Source organism: Eublepharis macularius, chromosome 5, assembly GCF_028583425.1.
Source record: "Eublepharis macularius isolate TG4126 chromosome 5, MPM_Emac_v1.0, whole genome shotgun sequence".
NCBI lineage: Eukaryota > Metazoa > Chordata > Lepidosauria > Squamata > Eublepharidae > Eublepharis > Eublepharis macularius.
The window spans coordinates 87,567,279-87,588,270 of NC_072794.1; the positions used below are offsets into that span (position 1 = coordinate 87,567,279).

Genomic DNA, 20,992 nt, shown 5'->3' on the forward strand with positions numbered 1-20,992 from the left:
GCAGCAATTGTAGTGAATGATGAACTGACCAAGAAATTGACGATTAGTAAAGGAACAAGACAAGGTTGCCCGTTATCTCCATTGTTGTTCATCTTAGTATTGGAGATTCTGATGATACAAATCCGACAAGATGAGGAAATACGAGGAATAAAGATAAAGGACTATTCATATAAGGTCAGAGCATTTGCAGACGACATAATGTTAATTGTAGAAGACCCACTGGAGAACATGCCAAAAGTGATAGACAAGATCAAGGAGTTTGGAGACTTGGCAGGTTTCTTCATTAACAAAAAGAAGTCAAAGATATTATGCAAAAACATGACTAAGCAGAAACAACAATTGTTAATGGAAACAACGGATTGTGAAGTAACTAGTAAGGTGAAATACTTGGGAGTTGAGCTGACTGCAAAAAATATTGATTTGTTCAAGAATAATTATGAAAAATTATGGACTCAGATAGAGAGAGACTTGATCAAATGGAATAGATTGAACCTGTCATGGTTGGGCAGGATTGCAGCAGTTAAGATGAATGTGTTACCAAGAGTAATGTTTTTGTTACAGACAATACCAATCATCAGAGACTCTAAACAATTTGAAAAATGGCAGAGGAAAATATCAGATTTTGTTTGGGCAGGCAAGAAGCCTCGAGTGAAAGTAAAAGTTTTACAAGATGCAAAGGAGAGAGGCGGAATGCAACTGCCCAATCTGAGACTTTACCATGATGCAATCTGCCTAGTTTGGCTAAAAGAGTGGATGACATTAAAGAATAAGAAACTATTAGCCCTAGAGGGATATAAAAAAATTTTTGGATGGCACGCATACCTATGGCATGACAAAGTAAAGGTCAACTCGATGTTCCTGCATCATTTTGTAAGGAGAAGTCTATTTACAATCTGGAAGAAGTATAGAACTTACCTACAAGAAGGAACCCCCTTGTGGGTGGTTCCATATGAGGTGATAGATCCGAGAGCTGTGGATAATGAACAACAATGTTTAACGTACAAAGAAATAACTAAGATTGAAGTATCTAAACTTAGAATAAAGACGCAAGAGGAACTATCACCTAACTATGATTGGTTCCAGTATAGACAGATTAGAGACTTATACAACTCAGATTTTGCAAAAGGGGGCATACGAACAGAGAACTCGGAACTAGAGCAGACCCTTCTTAAAGAAGACAAGAAAAGAATATCCAAGGTATACCAAGTATTGCTGAAATGGTATACTGAGGATGAGATAGTTAAAACACAGATGGTGAAATGGGCTATAAATTTCAATAAAGAAATAACAATGGAGGCATGGGAATACTTGTGGAAAACTACAATGAAGACAACGACATGTATCAATATTAAAGAGAACATTTTCAAAATGATCTATCGTTGGTACATGACACCAAAGAAGATTGCGCTAGGGAACTTGAATACTTCTAATAAATGCTGGAAATGTAAGAAACATGAGGGCTCCCTCTATCATATGTGGTGGTCGTGTGAGGTAGCTAGGCAGTTCTGGGGGGAAATAATAAGAGAAATGAGTGAAATTTTACAGTTTCAAATAAATAAGAACCCAGAACTCCTGCTGCTAAACTTGGGAATGGAGGGAATTCCAGCCCATCATAGGACGTTGATTTTTTATATGACTGCAGCAGCTAGACTTTTGTATGCGCAGAAATGGAAAGTACAAGAAGTACCAACTATTGAAGATTGGATCTACAAATTGCTGTATATGGCTGAAATGGACAAGATGACAAGAAAACTGAGAGACCTGGACTCAGGGCAGTTCAACACAGACTGGGAGAAGCTGAAACAATACCTGGAGAAGAAATGGGAGGTGGGAGGAAAACTGTGGCAGTTTGAGAACTACTGAAATATAATAAAAGTATAAAAGAGAGGGGTGACTTTACCGGGGGAGGAAGAGAAATGTGAATTTATAAGCAGTTAGATTAATTGATTGAGATATATATAGATATGTATAGGTCAACTGATAGAGAATAATTAATGATAAGGTTTAAACATGAGGATTGACTAACTAACAATATTTTCTTTCTTTGACAAGATTTATATGCACCAAACTGAATATATAGAAGAGTTAAATTGATTGAGTATCTGAGGAGTTATATAGAATTACCATAAAAAGTTGAAATGAGTAATATATAGAGAACAAATCAAATTGTTTGATTTAAATGTGGGAAATTTTTATGGTTTATGATATATAGGTTTATATAGAATTATTCAAAACTGGAAAATGGGATAAATTGTTTATCTAAAGACGTATAGTTTGGGTGTATAATAAGTAAAGGAGTTAAAGATGTACTGCTTAATATAATGGAGAATGTATATCTGTTTTAGACAGAGGAACTTAATAGAAGTAAGGGAAAAGGGACAGAGGGTGGGAAAGCTGGAAGTCAACAAAAGGGGGGGAAAGGGAGGGGGTTAGAAACGAAAAATTAGGGGAAAATTGACTGTAATGTAAAAATAAAAATGTTCTAACCCAATAAAAATTTTTCAAAAAAAAAAAAAAAGAATCTGTTGCACAGGTTTTTTTCTTTTCTTTTAGGCTTTATGCTAAATTAACACCATAGTTCTCATGACCACATTGCCAAATTGCTCAGCTGACTATCTTTTAAATTTTCTTTCGAGGAATGATAGGACTACAGCAATAGTAGTAACATTTATCTCAAAGGCATTAAACCTTTGTGATAAAACCCTGAAGTCATCTTGATAGATTGGATCTTTCTGTAGTTGTGACTTTAAAATTTATCGTTAGCTTTATGTGATGATTTTATTATCTGTATATATTTTAAAATATCATACTATTATTTTATTATTAGGTGTATCTTTGGAGGTTTCTGATTTTGATTTTATTTGTATTGTGTGGGTGAAAAACTAGATAAGTCTAACAAGATGTGCTTTATGGACTATTTTTGGAGAAAATGAAGGAGAATTTTGTGTCTCATGTTTTTAAACATCTGTCAGTGTTTTTGAGTGTCCTTTAAAACTCTACTTTTGAAAAGTAGTTTATAAATCTAAAGATTCACAAGTATATGATTTTGTGAGTTTTATGGACAAAGCTTTTATTGTTTATTTGAAGAAATGAACTCTTGTCAATGAGAGAGAGCTCATGCTACAATGCATCTGTCAATCTGCTTTATAGTAGCTTTAGTGGTTTCCTCAGAATATGAATCCCCTCTCTGCTCAGATCTTGCAATGTCATCATTATGTTTTTTTATAATTAAATTTTTATTTCAATTACTAACTCAAAAACATACAACATAAAATACAATTAAAAATCATCCAGATCTTATCTCTATCATCATCCACAACTACAATCATTGATTTTGTGTGTGTGTGTATGTTAGGTAAATTATATCATATATCTGTATGAAACTTGCTTATGTATGTTTACTAGCTTGATACCCGTGCTTTGCTACGGTATTTAACAACTTTAAATCCAGTTATAATACTTACGACTATGTAACATTTTTGGGTTTGGTGTATCTTGCACAATGCCGAAGTCAAAGAGGGGAACGGTCTTGGAACGCAAAAAAACAAGGCAAAGCCACACAGACCGTTGTATTGCAAAATAATGTTTTACTCAGTGTCGTTTTCCTTTCCTTTTTGTTTCAGGCACAAGTAAACGTAGTAATAAATGAAAATTAAAGTCTAGGAGCGTCTGCCCACCGGGGACTGCTCCCGATGGGAGGATGGCAACGGGTATGTCCGGCTAGGATGCCAAAGGTGCAAATTGCACACAGCACCCTACAAAAACGGACTCTGATTGAGTCCACCAGGAGCCAAAGTGGATTTTCAAGCTCAAAACTTTGGCTCCTGGTGGACTCAATCAGGAGGCAGACTTCACACCGTTTTTGTAGGGTGCTGTGTGCAATTTGCACCTTTGGCACCTGAAAAAGTGTATCCGTAATGTTTTATACCAGTACTGTTTTGTGTATCCCATTAATGTAATGTGATCTGTATTGCTTGTATGGTTGTAAGGAAAAGTTTTGTGTGTGTACTCGGTAAAGGTCACTTTAAGTAGCTTTGCACCTGGGGATAACGATTCATCGGGGGCGTTTGTATTTAAATCCCACCCACTTTGTAGCAGCACCAAACAGGAGATTTTGAAAGGATTGAGGCTTTATGCACGGTATTAAACAAAAAAAATATTGGACGACTCCTATCCAGCGATTGTTACACAATTTATTGGTAATTATATATGGAGGGCAGCCTTTGGCGTTTCCATTGGACAATTTAAGTTCTAAACCATTGTGCAAATGATGTATTTATTGTATGTATATATGTTTTCAGGCAATTTTACGAAGGCTTTGGAAGAAGCGTATGTTCAGCGAAATGGGATATCTAGCCAGGCATACCCGTTGCCATCCTCCCGTCGGGAGCAGTCCCCGGTGGGCGGACGCTCCTAGACTTTAATTTTCGTTTATTACTACGTTTACTTGTGCCTGAAACAAAAAGGAAAGGAAAACGACACTGAGTAAAACATTATTTTGCAATACAACGGTCTGTGTGGCTTTGCCTTGTTTTTTTGCGTATCTTGCACAATGTCTGCCAGGAGGTTTCTTAGGGGCAGTAAGAGGTAATGGGGCTGCGAGAAGTATGAGATGGAGTTGGACTGAGGGAGGGGTGGTGTGGTGGGCACTTTGGCAGGTTCATGTGAGTGATTTGTATCGAAATGGCCCCTATAAAGTTCATGCACCATCTCCCCATGAACATTTAAAAACTCAGTTGCCATACTGACTTTTATATGAAATCCCTATTCAGGAGTCTTGTACTGTCTTTCATTAACTGTCTGCAGTTTCTTTTATCTGATTTTTACTTCAGAACACCGAGTTCCACAGCTGACCAATCCGGGAGGGGGGGTGCAAGCTGTCAAGAGACTGCCAGCCACACAGGAAAGCCAGGCCCCATAGGGAAATTGGCAACCCTAGTAAACTTTTAGGGGAAGACTGGGAGGTGCATTTTACCTCAGGACACATTCAATAACACCCAATAGCAACTACATACTGTTTAGAATGTTGGGGTGAAGACCAATAAGGCCGCGTATGCAACTGACCTTGAAAGGTTGGCCTAATCAGGGAAGAGTGGCTGAGCTGCCTGGGGGCGCAAGCAGGCAGCAGCCTGCCAACCACACAGGGAAGCTGTATCCCTTTGGGAAAACACTTTTTTACCCCCTTAAGGGGCAGATTTCTTAAAATCCCTTCTTAGGGATCTTAAGAAATGATGTTCACATCATGAAAGGAATGTTCTCCTCAAATTTCATGTTTCTAGGTCCAGGGGGTTGTGCTGGGCATTGATGAGTCAGTCAGGACACTTGTCTTTATACAGAGAGAGATAAGTATTCACTTCTATTCAAATATCTTTCTAGCTAATTTTCATATCTAATAACATTTTTTTATTTATTCTTAATTTTCAGCTATATAATCAAAAATACTTTTTTCTTGAAATTCTGAAATTAGCCTATTATGTATATAAGATGTTAATTTTGCCACCACGTATATTCCTATAGATTGTTCTTCCATTCCTTAAGATCTGGGCAGCTTTCTGTCTTCCATTTTGTTACAAATACTATTTTATATGACTGCAGCAGCTAGACTTTTGTATGCGCAGAAATGGAAAGTACAAGAAGTGCCAACTATTGAAGATTGGATCTACAAATTGCTGTATATGGCTGAAATGGATAAGATGACAAGAAAACTGAGAGATCTGGACTCAGGGCAGTTTAACACAGACTGGGAGAAGCTGAAACAATATCTGGAGAAGAAGTGGGAGGTGGGAGGAAAACTGTGGCAGTTTGAGAACTACTGAAGTACAATAAAAGTATAAAAGAGAGGGGTGACTTTACCGGGGGAGGAAGAGAAATGTGAATTTATAAGCAGTTAGATTAATTAATTGATTGAGATATATATAGATATGTAAAGGTTAATTGATAGAATATTGATAGAGAATAATTAACGGTTTAAACATGAGGATTGAGTAATTAACAATATATTTTTTTTTTTACTTGATAAGACTTATATGCACCAAACTGAATGTATAGAAGAGTTAAAACGACTGACTATGTGATGAGTTATATAGAAATACTATAAAAAGAAGAAATGATTAATATATAGAGAACAAATCAAATTGTTTGATTTAAATGTGGGAAATTTTTATGGTTTATGATATATAGAAATATTCAAAACTGGAAAATGGGATAAATTGTTTATCTAAAGAAGTATAGTTTGGATGTATAATAAGTAAAAGAGTTAAAGATGTACTGCTTAATATAATGGAGAATATATATTTGTTTTAGACAGAGGAAGTTAATAGAAGTAAGGGAAAAGGGACAGAGGGTGGGAAAGCTGTTGGAAGTCAACAAAAGGGGGGGAAAGGGAGGGGGTTAGAAACGAAAAATTAGGGGAAAATTGAATGTAATGTAATGTAAAAATATTAATGTTCTAACCCAATAAAAAAATTTAAAAAAAAAAAAACATTTTGTTACAAATACTACTGTTGCCACAGTCACCGTATACTTAAATAATTCACTGTGCACTTTTGTAATATTAATTGGTAAAATATTTAATAACATATTTTAGGAGTTAATCAAAACTTTTATCTAGTATTTTCTTACTTTCTTGTATGTCCACCACATGTAATAAAAGGCATTCGTATTCTGGCATTTCCAGCACTTTCCATTATCGTCCTCCTTACTAGTTTTTGCTGTATCTTCGGGAGTGATATACCATCTGAAGAACATTTTATACCAATTCTCTCTTAACAATTGACATTCAGTAACTTTAATATCTTTAGTCCATACATTTTTCCACTGGCTCATACGTATATTTTCTCCAAAATTTTGCATCCATTGTACCATACAATTTTTACTTGCTCTGTTTCTGTATCATATTGCTGTAATATTTTATATATTTTTCCTAGTAGATGTTTTGAATCATCTGCATAACTTTTCATCTCATACTCTTCTTTATCTTTTATTTCAACAGTTCTGGTGTCTTGTCTGATTTTTATAGCCAATACTAAAATAAATAGTAGAGGTGATATTGGGCAACTCTGACAAGTTCCTTTTGCTGTTTCGATTTTCTCTGGTAATGAGCTGTTCACTAAAATTCTAGCTTGCTGGTCTGTATAAATACTTTGCATCCAATTTAAAAATTTGACTCCATAGTTCATATTTTGTAATACTTTCATTAAAAATAATCAAGCCACATTATCAAAAGCTTTCTCTGCATCCAAAAACATTACTGCCGTTTTTTTCTTTCTTGAATATTCAGTTACGTTCAGGAAATATTGAATATTGTCTTTCATATATCTCTTTGGCACAAATCCCATTTGAGCTTCATGAACTAGGTCCAGAATATATTTTCTTAATCTCTCATCCATTATTGCTATAAAAATCTTATAACCCACCTTTAAGAATGAGATTGGTCTATATGTTGGTGTTAATAATGGATCATTTCCTTCTTTATATATTAAAGGTATGTTCTCTTATTGCCAAGTTAATAGTATATGCTTTCTTGTATTTTCTTCATTACTCCTTGTAAAGGTGTTGCTAATATATCTTCAAAGCATTTATAATATGTTGCCCTCAGTCCGTCTGGACCAGGCAATTTAATTTTTTAAGTGTTTTTATAGTATGACTAATCTCTTTTATTGTTATTGCTTGATTCAAGATTCTTCTATGTTCGAATTGGTACCTCAGATAAATAGTTCTCCATTCCTTCCTATGAGTTCTTTTTTTACAAAGATTTGAATTTTCAAAAATTTGTTCTTGCATTTCTTGTTCTGCCTAGACTATTTGATTTCCTTTCCTGATCTTGGGTATCCTTCTTTTTTCTATTTCTTTTCTTAAACAGTACACTAAATATCTTTCAGTTTTATTCACAACTTCAAAGTGCCTTTGTTTTTAATATTTCAATTTTTTCTGCATTTCTCCTACTTCCAATAGATCCAGTTGGTTATTTAGTTGTTTCATTTCCTTCAGTTTTTCTTTATTTCCTGTACTCTTATGTTCTTGTTCTAATATCTTCAGTTTGACCATTATCTTCTTTATAGACTCTTGCTTCTCTCTTTATCTTTAGTACGGCTATTGCCAATATAGTTCCTCTCATATAACCTTTGCCAGGTTCCCATATTGTTGTCGCGGTAACATCAGTTATGTTGTTCAAATTAAAATATTCCAACAAATCTTTCTTACATTTTTGTATTACTTCATCTTGTAATAATAGAGTATAATTTAGTCTCCATCTTCTGTCTCTCTTTCTGCCATTCTTCCAAATTATCTCTATTGGCTTATGGTAGGCTAAAGTCTTTGGGAGAATCTCTGCTTTCTCAGTTTTCGTAATTAAGGTTTTTGATACCCAACATATGTCTATTCTAGAATATAATTGGTGCCTGTCAGAGAAATATGTGTAGTCTCTTCCATCTGGATTCCTCTTCACTGGCAGTTTTCAAGAAGAGGCTGGATGAATATTTGTCAGAGATGCTTTACAGTGCAATCCTATGCAGAGTTACTCCAGTCTAAGGCCATTGACTTCAATGGGCTTAGACTGGAGTAACTCTGCATAGGATTGCACTGTTAGGCTCATCCTGTATTGGGCAGGGGGTTGGACTAGAAGGTCTGTATGGCCCCTTCCAACTCTATGATTCTGTGAATAGTTGCCAAACATCTTCCAGTTCCAACAGTCCCATATATCTAAATACATTTTTGGAAGTTTCCTTCCAAGATTTTTTGATCTTTTTTTGAATCTAACATCCATTCATATCTCCAAGAATTAGAATCTCACCTTCTTGAAAGTCTAGTAATTTTTGGTAAAAGTTTTCAAAAAAATGATTTTTAGTATTATTTGGGGCATATATTGACGCCAGTGTCCATACTTGTCTATATCTCAAGAATAAATGTTCTTGGTCTTTTTTAATGCGAGTTTCTTGAACACATATCTGTTTTTAATTTCTTCGATTGATTATTATTTTAAGTTTTTGTGATATGTTGGGCAGGTTGGACTTTGATATCGTCAGTTTATCTTGTCTTTCTAATTAGAAACATTAATGATTAATGAAGTTTTTAAAAAGCATTTATTTTACATTTTAACTTTTTTCCCGTAGCTGTCAAGTGCAAATCCTGTATATGAGAAGTACTATCGGTTGGTAAGTGTGATTACATCCTGTGTTCTTATTTCTTTGTGGAAATATGTATGTAAGTCTATTATAAGTCTATTATGTTAAACAGGAGAAGAAAATGGTTTCTGTGGTTTTTGTCTTTAGGCTCCAAGTAGAGTCAGATAAATAGTTTGATGTAAAGTTAATTATTGAGATATTATTTCACCAACTTTACAATACAAAGGGCTCCATTCATGCCATGCATGTTTTATATAAATCATTATTTATACCAATATAAACTAGCTACTGTTAGTCACAAATGGCAGTCGCAAAAGCTAACTGCTGTATATCATTCCATGTTTGCACCAGAAATAATGGACTTACTTCATTATAAGACGAATTCAGGGAACACTATTATAAGGACTCCTTGTTGGAAGAGTTCATTGCAACTAAATTTGCTTTGTATGTCCTTCAATAGACAGTTTTTGAAAATGTTAAGTGTTAAAAATAAAGGATTGTGGTGTTGGGCATTGTGGTGTCCACCCATATTATTATAGCAAGCAGAACTCTATTCTGGATTATTTTCATAAATGTTCAACAATTTCTGTGTTAAGACCAAGGGATTACTATATGTGGGTCATCTTTTTGAAAATCCAAGCTACCAGCCTCTTGTTGCATAGGTAGAATAGGAGTCTCCTTCAATTAAGCTATGAAGATACGGGAGATTGAGCAGTATTCCTATAGGTTCCAAATATTTAAATGCAGAAGTGTTTGATTTCTGATTTAAGTCATGCTTAGATCAAATACTAATTGTATTGATTAGGAGCTAGATCCTGTAGTAATTAATAGGAAAATTTTATTCCAAGCGAATCTCTCTTCATGGAATGTAATAAATGCTGTTTTTCAGCACAATTTGGATCAATGACCTCTACTATTAAAAAAAATTAGACTTCTGTCTGCATGCTTCATGTAGTAAAGTAAAGAATTTGCATTCTAGGGATGTTTGTGATAGAACCACATTTGAAGCTACTTATGTCTTTTGAGAGACTGTGTAGTATCTTTGTAAAATGTCAGTGATTGTGCAGTGGTTATTTAAAGGTAAAGTTATAAATAAAAAACTTGCAAGTAATTCTACTGAAGCAAGTAAGACTGTTTGTTTATTTATTTATTTATAGTCCATCTTTCTCATTGAGACTCAAGGCAGATTACCAGTAACTGGTTTCAATGGGTACTAGTCTGTGTAAATTCCCTGGCTGGTAGTGTTCTGTGCACAGTGCATTTCTTTATACATATGGGTTAGTATGAGTTCCCTGTAGTAGGATATAATATTCATAATATGAGTATGGAAGTGCACTTCCATGCTTTTCTTAGTGCTGTGCTTCACACGCAGTGTTGGAAGTGTGCTAATTTGCCCAATCCCCAAATTTACAAAGCTGTGTGCAATTGAGAGGGGTGAACCTGAAGGCTTTCTCGGGTGCAGCACCTCATGCCAGCAACTGTGAAACTCCATTTTATCTGCTGTCCACTTCTCCCTTTAATGTGCATACTGGTTTTTGTGGTTGCTGATTTGAATGTTAAAGAATTAATTTCAAAGCAGAGAATCCTATTGCGGAGACTCTTACCTTTCTGATCAAAACAGAGCCTTGAAATGGAAAGTCTACAGCTCTAAGCAGAAACATTTGCAAAATCCTAAATGGGGCCACTTGTCCTCCTAAAGAACTGATTAGGCAGACACTACGATAGATTATAGGCTTTACAAGTAGGGGATCCTTAAGGACTTGTTGGGGGTATCTCATTCCACCCTTTCCTCACTGCCTTCTCTGAAACCCCATAAGCTCTCCTCCTTTCCTGCTTTCTTCTTTCCTTCCCACAAACCAAGCAATCTATATCTGTCCCTCACTTTCAGCTTTCCCTTCTTCATTCCCTGTGGCAGTCTCTACCTGAGAAAATGTATGGCCCAGTTGTACAATGCTAGCCACTGAGATGGACCAGTTGCACAGTGGGGAATTGCAGAGGGCACCTCATTTACCCCTATATCCCTATCCCTATATTTCCTCTTTCCCTCCTCCTGACAACCCCCATATCCTCACCTTTCCTTGCTTCTTTCTGTCCTTTCCAGCTACCAATCAGCCTGCCTTTTATCTGCCCCCATTCTTCAGCTGCCCCCTTCTTCCTTTCTACCCTTTCTCCATTATGGGGATCCACAGCATTATCGAATCCTCCATTTTTCCTCACAGCAACCTTGTGAGGTATGTTAAGCTTAGAGTGTGCAACTGGCCAAATGGTTCCCAACAAGTTTCCACGGCAGTGTTGTGATTCAGACTTGAGGTTCCCAGACTGTAGTCTGAAGTTCTAACCAGTATACCAATCTGACTTTCATGGGGTGACTGCTCTTGTAAGCAGCCAGACCTGATTCATTCAAGTTGGGTAGTATCAAGTTGTCCAGTGGTTTGTGCCAGGCCTGGCCTCAATGAGTTCTCACTGAAAGGCCAAAACAGCCTTGGAAGGGGCCCTTCCCCCTCTCCCTTCCTTTTACTGACTGAAATCAAGGCTAAAAAGCTGACAATATTGTGGTTGCCAAGCAACAGTCACTGAGGGCATTCATTTCTTAAAATTACAGGAGCTGCTACTATTATTTTGAGGGGTTTCAATCTCTGGATTTAAGTATTTGCAGGTTTGGTCATGTTGAGAATTAGATGTTTTGACAAGCAGGAAACTGAAAAGACTTGCAGAGAACATCTAATTTCTCCCTCCCCACCATGTCGTCTTTCCTTTCCCTGCCCCCTATAGTTTCTGTCCCTTTTCCTGCTTCCTTGTCTCCTTCCCACCCACCTTTGTCTGTCCCTGTCTTCACTTCCCCACCCCCTTTCCTGGCAGCCTCTCTATGGTCCGGTTGCATGTTGCTGGCTAATCCAGGCCAAGCTGCATGGTGGGGAACCTGCAAGGACTTGCGGGGAGGAGGTTATTTCACTTTTCCCTGTATCCCCTTCCCTATGCTATTTCCTCTCTCCCTCCTCCTGGCAGCGTGCAGATTTAGTTCTAAAGGTGACATGACTCCTTGTAGCCTCTTTCTCTCTATGTCCTTCTCTCCTTCAAACCCACTAAACAACTTGCCTTTTATCTGTCCTTCATCTTCACCTATATTTCTTAATTTATTTTATTTATACACTGCCTTTCTCCACAGTGGAGACCTAACACAGCTTACATCATTCTCTTTGCCTCCATATTATCATCACACAACAACCCTGAGAGGTATTTAGGCTGAGCGTGTTGACTGTATCAAAGTCATTCAGTGTGCTTCCGCAGCAGAGTGGTGATTTGAACCTGGGTCTCCCACATCGTATTCTGAAACTCTAACCAGTACACTGGCTTTGGGCGGGGGCTACTGTTGAACAGTAGCAAGCAACTGACCCTAGATCAGTTATGCAAGTCACTCAGTGGTTGACTCTGGGCTTGGCCCCAATGAGTCTTCCCTCAAAGGCCAAAACAGCCCTGGAAAGTACCCTGCCCCCTTCCCCTGCCTTTTGTTGACAGAAACCAAGCCTGGAATACTAGCTAAACTGTTATGGTTGCCTAGCAACTGGTTAAAGCTACAGATGTTACTTTTATCATTTTGGGGTTTTTTTAACCTCCCTAATGTATTTTTGTTTAGATTTCAGGTTTTTCTACAAACCTGTGGCATTTTTCAGGTGTATAGCAAGATCTGTCTTGTTCATGGCTCCAGTCTCTGAATTTAAGTGGCCTCAGATCAGGGCTACTTGGCCATTGGTATATAAAATTTAAAATTATAAGGAATTGCAAAATGCTGTTTTTAATATAAAAGAGAAAGACGCTACAAGGAGTCAAATCACCTTTAGAACAAAATAAGGGAACAGGCAAAAGGATAACATACAGGTGAAAAGAAAGGATAATAAAGGCAAAATCCCAAACATCTTTTTAGAATCTTAAGTTAAGTTGGTCTGTCAGTCCTGGTACCCATAAACTCAGTGGCTGGACACATTCCACAAGGAGTGCCAGGTGTATTTTACATGAACTCAGAAGGAAATGCATTAGGAATTGGTGGGTTCCTAAGTGCTTTCCTCCCAGAACAGTTTGCATCTTAGAACTTTCATGGGCACCAGGTTTTCCTGATGCTGGGGCAGGGGGAACAGGGAGGGCTGATGCCTTTACCCAAGCAACTATCTGAGTTGTCTTCAATTGGAAGAGGAAGGAAGAAGTCCTCATCTTCTCAAACCAAGAATAAACTCATTACATAGTGGATCTGCTGGCTCAGCTGAGTGAAGTACCTGAAAGATGCTCAAAGTAACCCAGGAGCTTCTTTTGAGAGGGGGAAGTACACAAAGTGGGAAAGGTAAGTTTTAAAAAGATGGAACATCAGCATGCTAATAATGGATTCACATTTCACCATGTTTTCAGCACAACCCAATGCTTTAAGCAACTGTTTCCAAATTACTTTGGTTCAGGGGTCATTTCATAGAAAAAGAGCTACAGGAACTCATTAGCATAACTCATTAGCATTTACCACACCCCTTGCCATCACCGGAAGTGTGTCATTGGCATAACTGATTTGCATATGCCACACCCCCTGACATCACCGGAAGTGTGTCAGAAGGCAAAACCCACCCCTCAGGCTCCACCCCCCAAAATAGGACTTCTTACTGTTTTTACAGCCTAAGTCATAAACAGCAACCCTCATCCCACAGGAGGAGAACCAAAAAAATTAGTTATCGTGTAACTTAACAACAGCTGCCAAAAGTTTCTGCAGATTTCAATGCAATAGGACTACAATTACGGACTAGAACATAATACCACCCCTCAATGGCCCCTAAAAGATGACATACCAATGGGGAGGAGATAATAGCAACACTCACCACCACTCAGCACCATAGCTTGCAGGCTGGGAGGATGGGCCGCGCAGGCTGCAGCAGCGCCGACTGGCCGCAGGGTCAGCTCCAGAGGCCGCTGTGGGCTGCACACGGCCTTGACCGGCTCGCAGGCTGGGACGACGGGCCGCACAGGCCCGAGCGGCCTGGCTGGCAGCAGGGTTGGCTCCAGGGAGGAAAAGGAATCAAGTGGGCGGGGCCACCACCCACATGATCTCTTTTCAGAGGTTCTGGAATGGCGTTATGGCGCGTTCCCCCTCAAAATGAGCCCTGCTTTGGTTTAATGGTGTGGTGGAGGCTTAATTAAAGTAGGCCTTTATACCAGAAACAAATTGCCAGGATTTGGCTGTGTTATATGATGTAATACTAAAGAGGCTGCTTATGAACATATACTTCACTCATAGCTGAGTAACCACAGTTTATTGCTGCATAACATTAAATGTTGTAGCCCTGCATCCAAAGCTACAGCCTTAAGCTGTTGGTGCAGAAACTATTAAAGGTATGGCCTCGACATTGCCCTCTCTGGCATGGAGCTAATGTTTGTGGTCAGTTGACTTTGAAGAATTTCTAGCAATTCTGTGGAATAAGTGTATGCACTTATTAAATCTCACTGCTTCAACAGCATATGCAATAAAACTACTTTTGTGGAACAGGTTTATAAATGTGAACATTTAATTTGAACTCCTCTGCTGTAATGACGTTTGCCTCTTGCTTGGGACAGGGAGTGGAGGAGAAAGTTCTGACAGGAGTCTCAGATTTGCAGGCTGCATTTGTTGCAAGCATTGCCTCTCTATAGAATCTGCAGAGAATATTTAAGGAGTGACATTTGTTTTTATATTTTAACTTTGAAAGATCAAATCCCTGTATTTATGGTTTTTTAAGATCCAGAGGAGTTAGCCGTGTTAGTCTGCAGTAGCAAAATAGCAAAGACTCCAGTAGCACCTTTAAGACTAACCAACTTTATTGTAGAATAAGCTTTTGAGATGCATCTGACAAAGAGAGCTGTGGCTCTCGAAAGTTTATGCTACAATAAAGTTAGTCAGTCTTAAAGGTGCTACTGGATTCTTTGCTATATTTTTTAAGGTTTTATAAAATTACTTTTATATCAAATCTGTGCAATTCGAGTATGGCATCTATCTATGTTTATAAATGAATGTAATGGTTATTAACTGTAATAATAAATCAACTGTAATAATAAATCAACAAAACATCTCTTTATTAATGTGATAATATCCCATGTTTCCTGCTATTTATAGCTTGAGGACACTAAATTTAATGCTGTATTTCACATATGAGGCATTCATCGGAAAAGCTTTTACTCTTCTCCTATGCCTCAAAGAGTGGCAAATCTACTATACTACTTGCATAAAGGTGTCCATTTTCAGTTTTATTTGTTTAAATTATTTTAGCTGAATTTTCTGCCTATGACTTGCAAAATATGTACAGTTAAAATAATACACATCGAAGCAATACATGAGGCAACTACATAAAGTATAGTAATTGAAATCAGTTTTTAAAAGTACACTGCATGCCCATCAATTTAAAGTCTACAGCTAATTACCTTCTGGAAAAAATGCTGTCTTAAAACAATATTTTAATTTCTTGCTAGAAGGTCAACAGCAGAAAAGCCAAGCATATCTCCATGGCGTAACTGCCTTGCCTTCAGTAAAGGATGGGATGTTAAGCAATATGTCTACACAACACCCTGGCCATTCCTAACATTTTACTGAGGCCGAGGCCCTTATTCCGAGTTAATGGGGGTGACTAGTCCCCGATGGCTCGTCCATCTGGAGTCGTCTACAAGGTGACTGCGACATGACTCTTGGCCGCGCCAGATGACATAGCGCGAACCAAGGTAGTAATCATTACGAGATCCCTTTGTTGGGTGCTACCAATGTGACTATTTTACAGGTGAATACCACAACCAGGAACACATGTGTAGGTTGGGTCGGGGAAGGAGAGAAATAAAAGAAAAGTGTTTAAAAACTGACGTGAAATGGATGCTCTATATCCAGTAAAAGCACACCCAACAGGGTGGGACTCGCAGACCAGTCCAAGGTCACTCACTCTCCTTCTCCAGTTGCCACCGCGTGAGCAGAAAACAACAGTCCGTTCGAGACTTTCGAGCTCCCTGGGCGAGCAGATGACAACCTCCTTCACTTCTCCGCCCAGGTCTTGGGCAAAGCACTTCTTTCAACACTTCAGGCTTACATCTCTCTCACCGATGTGCTAATCAATAGCTGGCTCTCACCCAGCGCTCGACTCGCCACCTTAGGTGCACCTCCAGTAGCTGTTCCACAGTTCTCTCACTACTGTGGGCATGCTACCTTCAACCTTTTCACAACCATCTTCAAACCAGCCAGGCACATCCACAGACACTTTTGTGGATTGTGCCACCGTTCAAGTCAAATCTGATTTGAGGGCACCTTCCCTCACAGCATCCCACGTAACATCCGGTAGAGCACCGGGGCTAGAGAGCCACACCAACGTGTCATGTCCTTGGAGGGTCACATCCGGGCTCTGGCACCTGGATCTGGTCTCCCCAGCAGAGTAAGCTCAAGGAGAGGCCCCCTCGCCCCGACGCACGGATTTCTGGTGTTACTGGGGGCATCGCTTGCGACATAATTATACCCAGAAGCAAACAGACAGCTGATGTAATTGGACAAAAATGGATTTATAATCTAACCCTCGGGAGAGGAGGGGAGGGTCAAGTCGACAGAAGACAGACGACTTGTTGGAATTTAAAAGGCCACATCTATATTGGTTTCAGCGTATGGAGCCTTGGTGCTACATAGGGCACGGGTCCAAGCATCAACCAAACCTCCTTGCCTGCTGATGGGGGAAACCACAGGATGACGGGCTGTAGAATTCTACATGGGCCCGCACCTCTGCGTGGATCCCCCTACCACCTGGGAGTGAGCATGCCCTGACAGCCCCCATCTGGGTTTGTCCCTACAATGCATCACCACAAGATCCTTTAAGAAGATCCCCAAGTATGAGGAAACTGGGCTTGTGGCCTTATTTCCCCTCAAAAGGATCCATGCCCAATGCCAAAACCACAAGATCCCCAAAATGGCTCCCGCCAAAGCTCCTAAATCTGCAACAAAACCAGGAGTCTGGCTGGAATGCCATGAAACCAAGCAACCTGTCCTACCTGACAGGTGAATCTCAATGGGCCTCATAGCTGCCGATGTTCCCACAAGGCATCTTTTATCTTCAGATGTGCCATTACGTAGAGAATCTCAGTGGCATGAGGGGACCCCTACCGCACTGCAGAGAAAATAAAGTAAAGCAACTAAGATGCATTTCAGAATCCTGGAGAAAATATTTGATGTGCCCTAAATACTTCAGCTAGTGAATTTGTAGCCATACCATACCAACTGTAACGTTCGTTCTGGTGAGACACGGAAGTTGGACGAGGGAGGGCAGCCCGTCCATTCGCTCCTCAAATGATGAGGAATAGGGGTGTGCACACCAGAAAGATTCGGTTTTCCCACTTCGGAATTTCCGAAGTGGGAAAAAGAATCAGAAATAAGCGATTTCTGAATCGGCAAGCAACTTCAGAAATTGCTTATTGACCCTCTTTGGTATGCTCTGTGACGATTTGGAGCACACTGAAACTTCCCGCCCATGGCTTATTTCACCCGAGGGGGAAGAAGGGTTTCCCTCCTCCCCCTCCTTTTGGGTGAAATAAGCAGGTGGCATTTTCCATGCTTCATTTGGGAGGCAGGGGAGTCCTCCGCCTCCTAGCTGATGTTTAAAGCGCCAGAAGCTGGCACTTCCCCGCATTTCAGCTTGGGAGGTTGGGACTCCCCTGCCGCCCAGCTGAAGTTTAAAGCCCCTTTTGGCTGCTTTAAATTCAAACCTCGAGGCTGGCTCCAGCTGACCAGTGGAGGAGGGAGCTCCCCCACCAGTCAGCTGAAGCCAGCCTCATGGATTGAAAGGGCCCCAAAGCTTTCTGAAGCAGCCCCAATCACTTTGGAAAGCTTTGATTCATCATTTCTGAATTGGGGCCAGTATGCTGGGCCCAAATCAGGAATCCCAAATAGTTATGAATCAGGTCCAATTTGAGTATTTATCCTGAATCGGAAACCCGAATCACATACCCTTAGTGGGAAATACTGAGGTGGCTTCCTCAGCAATGTGCCCAGAGCCAAACCTGCCACCGCTGAGAAAGCCACCTCAATATTCCCCACCACCACCCGGGGATCCTGAGGGGGCCAACACTAGCCAGACAACACCAGCCAAGGGAGGGTGCCCTGCTTGCTCACTCCCTGGCACTGCCCACCATGAAGCAGCATGAGCTTCACTGGCAATGGCATGCCCACAGGACTTCCTCCTACCACTGCATCCTTGCAATGCAATGGTCCCTGAGGAAAAGAAGGCCACCACTAAGTTGTCTGGCCTGGCCTCCTCCACTTTGCTCTCCGGTCCACTGCTGCAGCCTCTGCTGCTCCTTTTCCCTCAGTGAGCTGTGATGCCTCCAGCTTCCTTGCCAGTTCAGGAGCCAAGTGCTGTGGCCCAGCTTTGCTCCCCGACTTTTCTTTTTGTCGGCAGACTGGAAGGAAGCTGTGGCTGCCCGCCACGCCTGTAGGTGAGCTTCCAGGTCCTGCACAATGTTGGCAGACTTATGCTGTACCCTCCACCCCTGAATGCCAGAAACTGGGCCGCAGGTGAATCTGCAGCCATAGCTTTTGAACCAGCTATTGAGCTGGATCTTGCAGGTCTATTCCATTAGCAGTGGCACTTTCTTCCAGCACAAGGAGCCATCCCCTGATGTAAGGATCCAACCCATAGCTTTCAGCTACCTTCATAAGTAGCCCTGAATAGAGCATGTTGTAGTAATCCAAATCAGAGGTTACCAAAGCATGGGTGATTCCTGTCTGAAATCCCTATCTGAAAGGAATGGTCGTAGCCAGTTCTCAGCTTAAGTTTGTCAAACTGCTACCCTCTGATTATTGTAGCAACACAGCATCAAGAACAACTCCCAGATGCTGAAACTAATCCTGCAGAGGAAACATAACTTTGTTCAGAAAAGGTGAAATTAATCACTATGCTCTTTTCAATCCCTTGGGGAAATGGGTGGAGGAGCTTCTGGCTGGTGGTTACAAAGACTGAGCAGAAATCTTGTCAGAGATGCTTTAGGCTGATCCTGCACTGGGCAGGGGGTTGGACTAGATGGTCTGTATGGCCCCTTCCAACTCTATGATTCTTCAAGGATCCATGGCTGCCAATAGTAATAAACATTCCACAGACTGGGGCACATAGCATGACATGGTAGATGCAAAATGAGACAGGGTTTGGGTAAGACAAGCTAGCAAATAAATGTTCAGGTGATAGCCTGTCTGTAACTTGTTCTCTTCCTAAGAGGCAGAATGCAACATTGCAGTCTCGTCTGCCAATCCCATGGCATACTTTGTCTTTTGAACAAGATGCAACAGTAAGAGGGCTCATAGCTACTACTGGGAAAACACAGTGGCATGGTGTTAGCCAGTCGTCCATTATTGTGCCCCCCCCCCCATTAACCTTAGAATAGTGAATGCTGCACGTAGTGTGTTTCCCAGCACATCCTTATGGTATATTAGCAAGTTTGTTTTCACTCCTTGCTGTTCAGCCAGGAGTACTTGAGGGTTCGTATTGTGAAGAGAACCTGTTCCTACAGTATTGGAGATTCCTCTTATACATTTTGAAGTTCTGTATGGAAAAAATACATCCTTACAGATAAAAAATGCATGGTGATGGTATACTTGCAAGTTTAAGCTAAACACGCCTTATTGGTTCAGAAAGTAATCTAAGTTGCCATATGCTACTTTCGTAAGGTTCTTATATGCAAGTTCCATCGTGTCTGAACACCAACAGTGTCTCTGTTTTGGCAGGTTGATCCTGGCAACACTGGAAGAGTTTTAGCCTCTGATGCAGCTGTATTTCTGAAAAAATCAGGACTGACCGACTTGATTCTTGGGAAGGTAGTATTAATTTTTTGTCATTCTGTCTTAATTTTGACAAAGTCCCCTACTGCCCCCTGTGGTGCTTTTAAACATAGCTTTTTGTTGTGTTTTGTTGTGTTTACAATCCTCCAGATTCACTGTAAACAATAGTAATTTTTCTTGACAAGTCATGATTGCAGCTTATGATACTAGGTTGAGTAAATCAAGTAGTGGGCATTTCTGGGTGCATTCAGTAGCTATACTTCAACCTTATTAGATATGATTAATACCGCTGGAAAGGGCGTAAGCACCTTTTACTCTGCATTGAATTGAGGTTAGTGTGTTCAGTATTTCTCAGGACTGACTAGGGGCTTTAACTGGTTGCAGCTCTGGCTTGTGTTTTCAAATAAGAATCAATACACGATGAAATCCTTTGATCTGGAAAAGGTATCTTTGCTGTGATATGAGAAGTGGCTATCCTCATTCTAGTTCTACAGTCTCTCACTGATGAGAGACTGTAGAATGAAGATGGTATAAATATTGGCCAGGAAGAAGAGTATCGAAATGAGCTGATTTCAAGCCAGTAAGCTCGTAGCCTTTATATTAATTACCTTCTTGCTAATTGCTGTTGCTCAACTTGGAAGACGCTGGAGGATTTTCTTGTCCTTGATCAAAGGAAAGACTGAGACAGGATGATAAATTCTTATTGCTTTGTTGTTAAGGGCTGTTATTCTGCCTTGTAAACGCCAGAGGATTTACCATGGCATTCTTCTTTGTTCCTGATTGAGGAAAGACTGAAACAGAACTCTATGTATTGATTAATGAAAGGAATGAATGTTGCCTTCCCACTGTGCACTAACTATCTGTATTGACAATATAATTGGAACAATTTGTCTATGTTTGTCTCCCTGGGGATTTCCCCCTTTATTTTTCTGGTCCGAATTTCTAATTTGGCAGTCCCCCTGCGTGGACCAAGGACCAAACTACATGAAACAATTTTGCAGGGCATGAGCTTGCAGATGCTATGGAGGCGGCAAAGTACTCCTTCGTTGCCTTCACAGCCACCTCATAGGCCTTC

At 40.0% G+C, this 20,992-nt stretch overlaps 1 protein-coding gene across 1 annotated transcript in view; it reads left to right on the plus strand.

The window, feature by feature from the left end:
- The window catches only part of EPS15 (epidermal growth factor receptor pathway substrate 15), a 105,377-nt gene that overhangs the window by 20,046 nt on the left and 64,339 nt on the right, over positions 1 to 20,992 (plus strand). Inside the window, exons 2-3 of the mRNA XM_054979590.1 lie at positions 9,111 to 9,152; positions 19,864 to 19,953. Of these exons, the coding sequence (XP_054835565.1) occupies positions 9,111 to 9,152; positions 19,864 to 19,953 (132 nt within the window). The remainder of the gene's footprint in view (positions 1 to 9,110; positions 9,153 to 19,863; positions 19,954 to 20,992) is intronic.